This window comes from Aristolochia californica, unplaced genomic scaffold (genome assembly GCF_029961685.1).
Source record: "Aristolochia californica isolate CCGP_79_NKW_82.1479 unplaced genomic scaffold, dmAriCali1.0.hap1 SCAF_10, whole genome shotgun sequence".
NCBI classification, from domain to species: Eukaryota; Viridiplantae; Streptophyta; class Magnoliopsida; order Piperales; family Aristolochiaceae; genus Aristolochia; species Aristolochia californica.
In genome coordinates, this window is record NW_027181771.1 from 2,858,789 (window position 1) to 2,871,260 (window position 12,472).

The following is a 12,472-nucleotide window of genomic DNA, read 5'->3' on the forward strand; positions in this document are numbered from 1 at the left end:
GTATAAGTCGATTTTGGTCACTAACTTTGATTAAAACTTCACCACCACTGTTGGAACTCTTTATTGTAGGTTTATTCAAATACTTTTTTCCTTATATTTCTCCTTCTACTTCTCCCTCACAAGCTAGAAATCTATGATATTAAAGGACCTAGCTTGCCTAAAACTAATATAAGAGAATAAATATCAGTCCTAGCCACTCGACTTGACAAAACTCCAAATGCTAGTGCCCCTAGGTCAAAGATAGTTAAGTAAGACCAACCTACCCATTTTTAAGGATAATACAATATCCATCCACTTTTAAGGATGTAAATAACCTAACTTGATTTGATTGAAGTTGGATATGGGCAAACTTTTGCTTTATCAAGCAGAGTATCTATAAACATTGCTCTAAAGTTATAAAAAAATATAACCATATAAAGAAATACAACTCAAAGTTTTACAACCTACCTTTGAACATAAACTTTGGAATTATCTCTTCTGTGAGGCCCATCTACACTTAGACCCTTCATCCTACCATGAGTGTGGACAAGAAGAGAAAAATACTGACCAAGTTTGACACCAATGACTACACAAACTACAATCCATATGAAAATAACCCATGACAATTTAATAAAAAATATTTTTTCTCTAAGTTTCTCTTTTTCTTTAACCTTCTAATGTGCCTTGACACCACACACACACCCCTTACTATCAATGCCAAAAAGTAGCCTCCCTTCTCTCTAAAAACTTCTCTCTAAAAAAGTGATTTTTGGAGTGCAGATCTTTTGCAAGGATCCTTGCACAAAATTAGGTGGAAGGTGTCTCTGTATTTGACATCTATCACTTATCCATGTAGACTCAAATAGATACACGACTGCTTCTTGTCAAATAAGCTGCCTTTTAAAAATCTAAATCTCCTCCCAAAGAAGGAGAAACTGACCTTTCTCCTACACATTCTTCTCTCTCTCTCTTTTTTTTTTTCTCAATACCCTCCTTCCTTCTTATCTTGTTTGAATTGTAGATTGAATCAAGCAGTGTAGAAAATTGTTCTTACCCATCAGAAGGAGAACCATTTGGTTAAACGTTGGCCACTCCGGGACTTCGAAGCCTCCTTCCATTTTCACCGACCACATAATAAAATTCCAATTTTCGCTCAGTTTTTTAGCTGAAGACGAGCAAACACATAAACATGTGAAATTTCATGAACTTAGGTAAGAGGGGAAAGAACATGGGGAAGAGAGACAGAGAGAGAGTTAGAGAAAAAACTCAAATTGAAATTAGAAAAGGGTGTAATTAGGGTTCATCTTTTCTTCTATTTAGCACATGAAATAATGATAAAAGTCACTAATATCTTTATTCCCTTATAATTTTGGAAAATAAAATTTTACAGAAACTATTTTTCTAGAAACCTAAATAAATAGAAATTACATCTTTTAACACCTTAACCCAAATTTACAAAAAACTTATACATGAGCATGAAATCCAGAATTAGTTTGCCATGGGTAATAAAGATGTTAAGTGGTTTTTATTTAATTAGTTCCGAGCAACTGGAACGAATATCATTATCTAGGTATTGTCTTCTCCTAGCTAGGTAGTTTTACCAATAATCAATTAAAGCTAATAACCTTCATCCCTTTAAGAGATAGTAGTTTCTCCATTTCAGGGATAAACTTTATACCTTTAAGAAATGGCCCATTATCCCTTAGATGTAAATAGAACAACGAATTTGGTCTAAGAGAGTGTTTGTGACTCTTCCATAGAGGAGTCTCTCAAGAGACGAGACGATCTTCTGCTTCAGGAATTTAATTGACATGGTTGGAGGTAAGCGTTCTTTCATGCTTTTATTTAATTCTATTTCATGAATTTTATAATGTTGTAGAAATTCATATTCAGGCTTACAAACATAAGATTGAAAATTGATGTTCTAAATAAATATTCCGCGAGAAGGCAAACCGTGTTGCTTGTGCTTTCCTATAATTGGTTCTAGCCAGAAAACCTATAATTGGTTTTGTAAAGGCAAAATTGAAGCAAGAATCACGACAAAACAAACCACTCCCCAGATGGAATTATCAACTTCAACGGAGGGGTTGAAGTTTCTGGTCATAAAAGGTGATGGAGAAAGAGAAGATGGGATTCATCATCGACATGGATAATCCATCGCCTGCTCTAAATGTGTCCATGGAGGAGCAACCCTTGGCAAAGTGTTCGATCTTTCGAGTACCTTACCAGATCCAAAACCGCAGACCCAATGCTTACATGCCACAAATGGTCTCTTTGGGGCTTTATCACTTCAGATAGCCACACCTGAAGGCCATGCATGAACACAAACGGAGAGCCCTTCACCATTTGATTCACCGGATACAAAGAAGTGTTCAGGATTACATGGTGGCACTAAAGAAAGTGGCACCGACATTAATGGAGTCGTATGAGTCGAAGATAAGATTTAAATTTTCGTTGTATTGCTATTCACATCGTCTAACTTAAATAGCCGTTTTACAGATTGTAATAATATATACATGGAAGAATTGAGAGAGATTATAATGATTACACGATTATAGGGATTACAGGATATTAATCTCTAAGCAAAGAATATATATACATATAAGGGACGAATCTCAACACTTTCCCTCAAGTTGGTGCATAGATATCACTCATCCCCAACTTGTCGAGACAATTGTTAAAAGCTCGGTAGGACACTGCCTTGGTCAGCACATCAGCAAACTAATCTTGAGACCGAACATGAGGGACTTCAATGATACTTGCTTCTAGCTTTTCTTTGATAAAGTGCATATCAACCTCAACGTGTTTAGTTCTGTCATGTTAGACTGGGTTGTGACAATATCACATGCTACCTCACTATCACAATATAATTTCATAGGATTTGTCTGCTCAATGTGTAGTTCTTGCATCAAATTCTCGATCTATAATAATTCACATATTGTTTTGGCCATTCCCCTGAATTCGGCTTCAACTGACGATCTATCCACCACCTCTTGTTTCTTACTTCTCCAAGTGACTAAATTTCCACCTACAAATGTAAAGTATCCAAATGTAGATCGTCGATCCTCTATTGACCCAGCCCAATTGGCATCGGTATAACCTTCAATTTTTAAGTCACCTCTTTGTTAAATAAAATTCCTTTCCTTGGAGATGATTTCAAGTAGCGCAGGATACTATTGACAACCTTCATATGTTTTTCACTTGGAGATTTCATAAATTGACTAACCACACTTAGTACATAAGCTAAAGTTGGTTTGGTATGTGCAAGATACATTAGCCTCCCGACTAGTCTCTGATAACATTCTTTGTTAGCAGGGACTTGATCTGAATGTGTTTCCAATTTTAGATTTTCTTCCATGGGAGTATTGGTTGGACTACATATTGTCATACCAGTTTCCTTAAACAAGTCCAAAGCATATTTTTCGTTGAGATAAAAAATTTCTTCTTTTGATCTTGACACTTCAAGACCAAGAAAATATTTCAAGTAACCAAGATCTTTCATTTCAAACTCTCTAGCAAGATGGTTTTGCAATGCTTTCTTTTCTTCTGGATCATTCCTAGTTACTATAAGATCATCAATATACACAATAAGAGTTGTGATTGCTTCCTTGTTAGATTTCAGGAAGAAAATATGATCTGAGTTGCTTTGCTTGTATCTGATAGACTTTATAAAATTGGTGAACCTTCCAAACCATGCCCTCGGGGATTGCTTTAAACCATATAAAGACTTCCTCATTTTACATACTTGTTTGCACCATTTAGTTTGCATAATGCATCCAAGAGTTAATTCCATATATACTTCGTCTTGGAGATTTCTGTACAAAAATGCATTTTTAACATCAAATTGATACAAGGGTCAGTGAAGATTCACAGCCAGAGATTGTAGAATTTGAATAGTATGGATTTTGGCCACTAGTGCAAATGTCTCCACATAATCAATCCTGTAGGTTTGAGTATATCCTTTGGCGACAAGCTTTGCTTTGAACCTTTCAATGGTGCCATAAGCTTTATATTTAATGGGAAGTACCCACCTGCATCCGACTGGTGTCTTTCCTTCAGGTAGGTCAACCACTTCCCATGTTGAATTCTTTTGGAGGGACCTCATTTCTTCATTTATAGCTTTTTTCCACTTAGGATATTTCAAGGCTTCATGCACATTATTAGGAATAGATATAACAGATAATTGATTTACAAATACTTCATTTTCCTTTGACAATCTATGATAAGACACAAAATTATGCATGGGATACTGAGATATAGAGGTGAGAAGAGGTTCAAAATTAACTTTAGGTTTTCCTCTCGTGGTTCGATGGGGTAGCACTCTTAGTTGAGTTTCAGAACTTACCTGAGGCTCAGACATGGACTCAGACTTAGAACACAATTGATCCACTGGTACATTATGAAGGGGGGAAGATGTCGGCTGAGACTCTGGTTACATCACTTCCATCTGGTCTTGATTGTTTCTATCTTGTGAATCTTGCTCATTCGTATCATTTTGATGTTCACTGCTGTAATTTGAATACTTACCACTTGTAGTATCTAAGGTGTCCAAATGATGATTAAGGGTGTGCAATTAAATCATGTTCTCCCCCTCAATTGAAGACTCGGGAGTATCGGGAGTAGAATAATACATGTTATCTTTGTGAAATACCACATCAAGAGGGACATACAATTTGCGAGAGAGGATGATAACATCGATAACCTTTCTGATGTTTAGCATAACCAAAAAAGACATATTTGAGAGCTCAGGGTTCCAATTTATTTTTCAATGGCGTATAGAGATGAACAAAGGCTACACACCCAAAAACTCTAGGTGGCAGATTCGGCACAACAGGTGAACTTATGGTTTCATGAAGAATACTCAAGGGAGTCTGAAATTGTAACACACTCGAGGGTATTCGATTGATAAGATAAGTTGCAGTTGTGATGACTTCACCCTAGTAACTAGCCGACATATTAACTTCAAACAAGGAAGCACGAACAACCTCAAGAAGGTGGTGGTTCTTTTGCTCTGCAAACCCATTTTGTTGACGGGTGTATGGACAAGTAGTTTGATGAGTAATACCATGATCATGTAGATATTCCTTCAAACCTTGATTAACAAAATCTCCACCATTGTCACTACAGAGAGTTTGTATTGTAGAATAGTACTGAGTGGCTATCATTCTGTGAAATTGTTTGAACAACGAACTAACTTCACTTTTTGATTTCATTAAGCAAATCCAAGTCATACGAGTGTGATCATCAATAAAGGAAACAAACCATCATTTATCACTAAGAGAGGCTATATTTGTTGGACCCCATACATCAGAGTGAATAATCATAAAGGGTGCAAGACTCCTATCCATGCTTATTTGAAATAGAACACGATGATTTTTATATACTTCACATACATCACACTTAAAATCTGAAATAGATAATCGAGAAAAGAGTTTTGGAAATAATTTCTTTAAATAACCAAAGGATGAGTGACCCAACCGTTTATGCCATAACCAAATTTCAGAATCTGTAGATTTATTCATAGAGAATGCTTGAGCTAACTAGTGAGAACTCTCTGACATCAGATCAAGGTAATAGAGTTTACCTCTTTTAGTACCATAATCAATTGCCTTCCGAGTTCGAATGTCCTTAAAAACACAAAGGTTGGGCCAAAAAATTACAATACAATGCAGAGTGAGAGTTATTTGAGTCACTGATAATAAATTATGATTAAGGGTTGTAACAACTAATACAGAATCAAGACTCAGATTTTCAGTGAGGGTGAGTGAACCTTCTTTAATAACGTGAGAGGGAGTACTATTCGTTGTGGATAGGATATGTTGTTCAGATGGTTTCATAATTGAAACATGATAATTGTCAAAGGTCATATGATCAGTAGCACCAAAATCAATTATCTATTCAATATTTCTACTAGGAGCGAAAGTATTAAGAATTTTACCAGATGTAGCAATTAAAGTTGATGCATCCTCAATCGTGTTGGAGGTGGAGGGCTCTGCTACTGCAATTGAAGCATGATTATTTGGTTTAGAGCTCCGTTTGTGATGTGCTTTGGTAGGATCCCACCATTTTGGATACCTAATAAGTTCATAGCATCGTGACTTTGTATACCCAACCTTTTAAGTTATGACTTTGTATACCCAATAATATCAACCAATTAGTTATTTAATGAATTTAAATTACTAAATAAGTCATTAAGCTAATTAATATGACTCATTATCTATTAAGTTGTACATAATTTAAAAAAATCATAACTTAATATTATTATTTGTGAGGTTTAGTGTTTTAAAAACACTTAATTATTATTTAATAAGCTAGTAATTAATAATTAATATCAATCATAATATTATTTAATAAATTTAAAAATTATTAAATAAGTCATTAAGCTAATTAATAGGATTCATTATTCAATAAGCTATATGATATTTCAAAAAAAAAATTATAACTGAATATTATTAATTGCAAGGGTTTAGGGTTTTAAAAAACCCTTAAATTATTAGTAATTAAGCTACTAAATTACAATTTAATATCAACTAGTTAGTTGTAAAGTTACAAATTGTATGTGAATTTTGTTGAGATGGACTATGTGAGTTTGTTATTATGAAATTATCATGTTGTAGATTGGTGAGACTACGTCCTTTCTTCTACCGCTACAGTAATCCACTATGAAGATGAAATAGTTTACAAGAAAAATCACTCACATTTACAGGTGTTTTTCTCTAACCTCTCTTAGGCCACAACTCAAGATCCTTCTTCGATGATAAACCCTAATATAAGAGTGAAATCCTCAAATATCTATTAATGAAACAACAGTCAATATATCGTGGACCTTCGCATACCGATTCAACATAAGGCGTTGATTAGGCTCCACAATTTAACATGAATGTGTAATATTGTGATGTTTTTGTTGTTGCTATAAGTCAGTCTCTATGGGAAGAATGAATCCCCAACTAACACACTATCGTGGGAAGGATATTGTAGATTGATCAGGGCAATACATGTTGATGGGGCAATTAGTGGATATTGCATCAATTTTGATGCTTGAGAAGTATACAATCATTGCATATAACCTCCGAGTTAGTGTGTAGTTTGGTCGATCTCGATTTGTCTAACTTGGGGAGAGCATGATATGTTTTATATCTTTGACCATGTTGTTGTATTTAATTATTTTAGAATGACAATCATGTATTTTATTGTTTTGACTATTGCAAAAGATTTCAAGTGAATTCATATATTATAGGACGTATTAGTTTGATAAGTTTTGCATGCGAAATTAAAGGAGTTCTCTTTCCCTTTCTCTCTCTCTCCGCACACACAAACGTAGACACACACACACACACACACATAAAACATAGAAAAAAAGTTGGAAAACAAGAAAATGTTAGAAATAAGGTATTTGTCAATGATATATTAGAAATTTAGTATTGAGATGAAGAAGATAGCAACACTGAAGATGAAGATGCTGCAAATATATTGCAAGCAATGAAGGAGTTTGCATAACGACAATACATGGTCTAGGTTAAATAGCACTGGTTTAGATGTCTGAAGCAAACCCTAGTAGAGGTTATAGTAATGATGAAAGCGACGAAAACATGATTGGTATAAATGAAGGACATCAAATTGATGCAATGCATGTTGAGTATGTGTTAGAAGTTGGTGGTCATGTTTATTATCAACCATATGGGAGATGTAATTCTGGTGACATAGATACTATCATGCTATCAACTTAAGAGGCATTACATGTAGCACCTCTAGATCAGACCCCATCGGAGAACATGTGTATCTAGCATAAGAAGGACAACAAATGCTGAGATATCGAGCAGACTTGACCCTCATCAGGATCCATCATTTTTTTTTAGATTATGAGGGTGGATTGTTTAGTCCATTAGGTTTTTTTAATTTTAATTTTTTTTCCTTTGGCTGAGTCGCCTTGTAGAAAGATCAAGGGCGATTTGGCCAGCCAACTTAGGCGAGTCAACGTGACTCACCTCAACTGATTCAGGATTTGGCCCGATGCCGAGTCGCACGTTCCCGGTTAAAAGATAGAAAAATCACTTTTCAGACTGTAACTGCAATTGTTTTTATTGCTGTTCATGAATTAAGGCACTTTACAAAAGCTGCTCGGATTCTAATTTCCAAACAAGCAGGAGAAGAGGCCGTCGCTGCGTATTTTCTGAAGTTGAGCCCCAATTGATTTCATTCCAGATTTTATTGGACAACCGCACCGGCCTTACTTTTCCATGCAGCTTTCTAGAGCCTTTACAGAGGTGTCTGCGTTTCTTTCGGTTCCCAGCGAGGAAAGACAAATTTAAGGAAGAAGGAGAAGAAAATGCAGCCGGAGGGAGGAGAGGAGAAACACCGTCCCGTCGTTAAAGCACTGTGCTTTAACAATCTTATAAATAACAAAATTCTCCTCGCAACAATGGACTATTAGTTGTGATTGTTTAATAGAGTTGATGAAATGGCCACCTTGCTCAAGACCCATTTCTGGCCATTTCAATGTCAAAGCTGTCCCTTCTACTGCCAAATGGCAAACCAAAACTCCTTAAGAAGATGAGATAAAAGGAGTTTTAGAAATACATGTCTCCTCATCAATGAAAATACGATGAATTATTTTTTTTCCTTTTGTTTTTTCTACATGGTATTAGAGCGGGTTCAACCGTTATCCTTTTATCTCTATCACCAAAAGCCACAAAATCTACCCCTAAAAGCCACTAAATTGACTCTTGGTTAAGCCATTTCTTATGTTGCAACTCAGTTTTTCCTCCTTAATTTTTAAGCTTTTGTACTTGCTATTTTATTTAGTCTATGGTTTTCCTCTTGTTCTTGATTTGTCACATCTCGGCTCTACTAAAAGCATATTATATTTTCTAAAACCGAAGAATAACATTCACGTGAATGTGTCTCTTTCATGTCGTCTTTTGGTCTCTTCATCTTTTAACAAGTTACATGTGGTTGATAATGCAAAGTCCTTAGATACTTGATGTCGAATATAAAAAATATGTAGCTTAAGACTCTTGTAGATTTGGATGCGAGTTGATTATCCTAATTAGGCTAATACCACCGTCACTAAGACAAGTGGTCGATATCTCAAAATTTTGCCAATTGTAGTTCAGTAGTCCTAGTTGGCCAAATGTAATTGGATGATGTTTTTATAGAGAGAGAGAGAGAGAGAGAGAGAGAGAGAGAGAGAGAGAGAGAGAGAGAGAGAGAGAGAGAGAGAGAGAGAGAGAGAGAGAGAGAGAGAGAGAGCAAAATGGTATAAAAAAAAATTCAAAATTTTAAAAACTATTTTCTTAAGCATTTTTTTTATTCTATTATCACATTAACTACGAATTAAAACAAGACCGGTCGAATAGATGTCAGATTCGATTATCACGGACCCGGGTCGAGTCCCACTCGTCCGAACCCCTCTTGAAGATTCGGACGCGAGTCGGTTGTCCTACGATCCTGTCCTAATTAGGCTAATAACGTCGCGGCTAAGACAAGTGGTACGAAAAACGGCATTCACTGACGTGGAGATTCGGTCCTCTGGCGTGACACGTATCTGACGTGGCAGATCAAAGAGGGCGGCATGACAGGGGACCCACGTCAATTAAGTCCAACCTGTCAACTGCTAAGTGGGTCCCATATAGCCTTTCCAGGCAATCAGTGAGAGGAAAGGGCGGCGGGGTCGGATCGGTTAAAGAAAGTGACACGTCAGCATCCAGCTACAGAAATGATGTCAGAAGGTGCATGGTGGGGCCCGTGGAGGCACCGTCCAGTTTGATTTTCTGGCAGGTCATCCAAGTGACCGTCCACGTCACGTTTAGTAAAAAAAAAGCTAGCCGGTTACTAAAATGGGCCAAAACGTTCGGACCGGCCTCCGAAAGGTTTGGTACCCGGTTTATTTTTTGCCCCCTTGCTGTTCTCTTGAATTTACTCAAATACCCTTTACCCTAACTAAGTGTGGTGGGGAATTAGAAGTTAATTACTAAAATACTATGAATAAGAGAAATTGAATAAGAATTTTTTTTATAGAATTTATCATTAATTGATGATTTAAAATAATTAAAAAATAAAATCTTAACGAGATATAATTTAAAATTTAAGGAATATTTCAATTAATTTTTTTGAATATTTTGAATAATTTGAATAAAAATTAAAAATGCTCGAGCTAGATCGATTTTAAAAACAAGCTTAGAAAGAAGTTTCTCACATTCTAAATAGTTTTCAATCACCATGATTAACGAGCAATTATTTACATTTTAATACAATTATAGTTATTTTCTTTATTATTAGTGACGAAGATTTTCTAACCAAGGTGGGCCATCGTACGATCGTATGTCCAGCTAAAATAAGAGAAATTGTACAAGAATTTTTTTTATAGAATTTATCACTAATTGATGATTTAAAATAATTAAAAAATAAAATCTTAACAAGATCAATTTTTTTGAATATTTTGAATAATTTGAATAAAAATTAAAAATGCTCGAGCTAGATCGATTTAAAAAATAAGCTTAGAAAGACGTTTCTCACATTGTAAATAGTTTCCGGTCACCATGATTAACGAGCGATTATTTAAATTTTAATAAAATTATAGTTATTTTCTTTATTATTAGCGACGAAGATTTTCTAACCAAGGTGGGCCATTGTATGTCCCACTGAAGGGTATTTAAGTCTCGTAACATTATTATGGAGGAAGATTTTGTAACCAAAATTTTGAAGGGTATTTAGGTCTGGTAATGAATCAAGTATAACACTCAAGATCTAAAATCAAATGGGCGCCGTGGTTGAATAGACCCAAAGAGAGAATGATTGTGGATCACCCATTAACCCTACTGCACAAGACACCGAGCGCCACCAGAGTCTGAAAGAGATGATGGCAGCTACGAAAACGCCCTCCACCATCCCGCCTTTCCATGCCAAAAGATGGCAATAAACAACCTCATCTGCTTCTTTTTCTTTTGCATTTCCAGCAGCATCCCCTCTTCCCAGTCTCCCTTGATGTCAGTGATTTGAGATGTCACTCTTGTGTGAGAATCTTTCTTGGTCCCCACCTTCTTCCACCTCTCTCTTCCCTTCTCCGTATAAATATCTCCTCTGATCGTCCTTTCGTTCATCCACCGGACTCACAGTTGTTGCTGATCATCGTTTTCTCTTTTTCTCTATTGTTTCGTTTGATCTAATTTTCTTGCCCAGTCTTCTTTTTCGATCGATTCATCCCATGGCCACTGTTAAGGTAATCATCACTGGTACTCATGGATTTCGATCTTGTTATTTGAACCGTGTTTTGGGTTGTTGCAACTTTGAAACAATTAAATCCGATCTTTGGAATCCATCGAGATGCACTTCTTTGCCTTTTCTGTGGAAACTGATCGCATCTGTTTCATGGTTTCATTAATTCATGGCGATTAATCGTTACAGCAGCTTCAGTTCTATTTAGTTTTTTTGTTGATTCTTGTACACAGTAAACTGTTTTCTTCATAACGTTCTTCATGTTCTTCAAGTTTCAAGTATCCTTCTTATGCTGGAGACCCAAGTATGGAATTGATTGGCCTTTGTTTTGTGCAGGTTCAAACTGCAACGACGGCATTGCCCGAGGCAACACCGACAGAGGAAGTGAAAGAAATCCCGAAAGTAGAAGAGGAAGCCGTACCTCCGACGACGATTCCGACGGAGGAAGTGAAGGAAACGTTCCAGGAAGAAGAGGTGGCAACGCTTGATCAGACGACCACCCCGACTGAGGAAGTGAAAGAAACACCCAAGGAAGAAAAGGAGGCAACGCTTGATACACCGGCTGATGAAGTGAAAGAAACACCCGTGGAAGAAGGGGAGGCAGCGCCTCAGACGACCATTCCGGCTGAGGAAGTGAAAGAAGAGGAACCTGCAGAGGTGAGCACTGTAGAGGCACCCGCCGCTCCAGCAGCCGACGTTCCTCCCGAAAGTGAGACCGAGGAGGTAAAGAAGGAAGTACTTCCGGAACCACCTGCGACGGAGGAGAAGACAGTCGAGGAGACCCAGGAGGGCGCCGCGGAGCCAACCGTGGAAGAATCTGTGGAGAAGAAAGACATCATCGTTGAGGAAACTCCGGCGGAGACCACCGCCGAAAGCGAGGAAGAGAAGCAAGTGAAAGAAGAATAGAGCAGTGAAAAGAGAGATAGTATCTGGATGTGAAGTTTGCGAGTGGAGTCCATGTTAAGGCTTTTGGTTGCATGTCAAGGTCACCTTTAATGGATTTAGTATTAATGGAATCTATAGGAGAGGTTTTGGAGGTAGAGAAATAGAAATAAACCCAACTGTGGCAGAAGGGAATGAGACATTCCTCCAACTGTGGTACTGCTCTGGGGAGAGAATGTTTCCATTGCTCAACTGTAGCACTTGTGCTTAACAGTGGCTCCTAGAGGTTGAAGAAGCTGGGTTGGTGCATGTAAGTTTGAGTCGATTGTGTTAGATATCTCTACACATGAATTAGTGTATTAAATAATAAAAAAATGATCTGAATTCTTCCTTTTGA

General features: G+C 36.8%; 1 protein-coding gene across 1 annotated transcript; it reads left to right on the forward strand.

Moving 5' to 3' along the window:
- The first annotated feature begins 10,831 nt into the window (after positions 1 to 10,831).
- On the forward strand, positions 10,832 to 12,472 carry LOC137933939 (major latex allergen Hev b 5-like). The gene is made up of 2 exons (XM_068778078.1): positions 10,832 to 11,197; positions 11,530 to 12,472. The coding sequence occupies exons 1-2, from the start codon at positions 11,183 to 11,185 to the stop codon at positions 12,097 to 12,099; spliced, it is 585 nt and encodes a 194-aa protein (XP_068634179.1). The 5' UTR covers positions 10,832 to 11,182; the 3' UTR covers positions 12,100 to 12,472.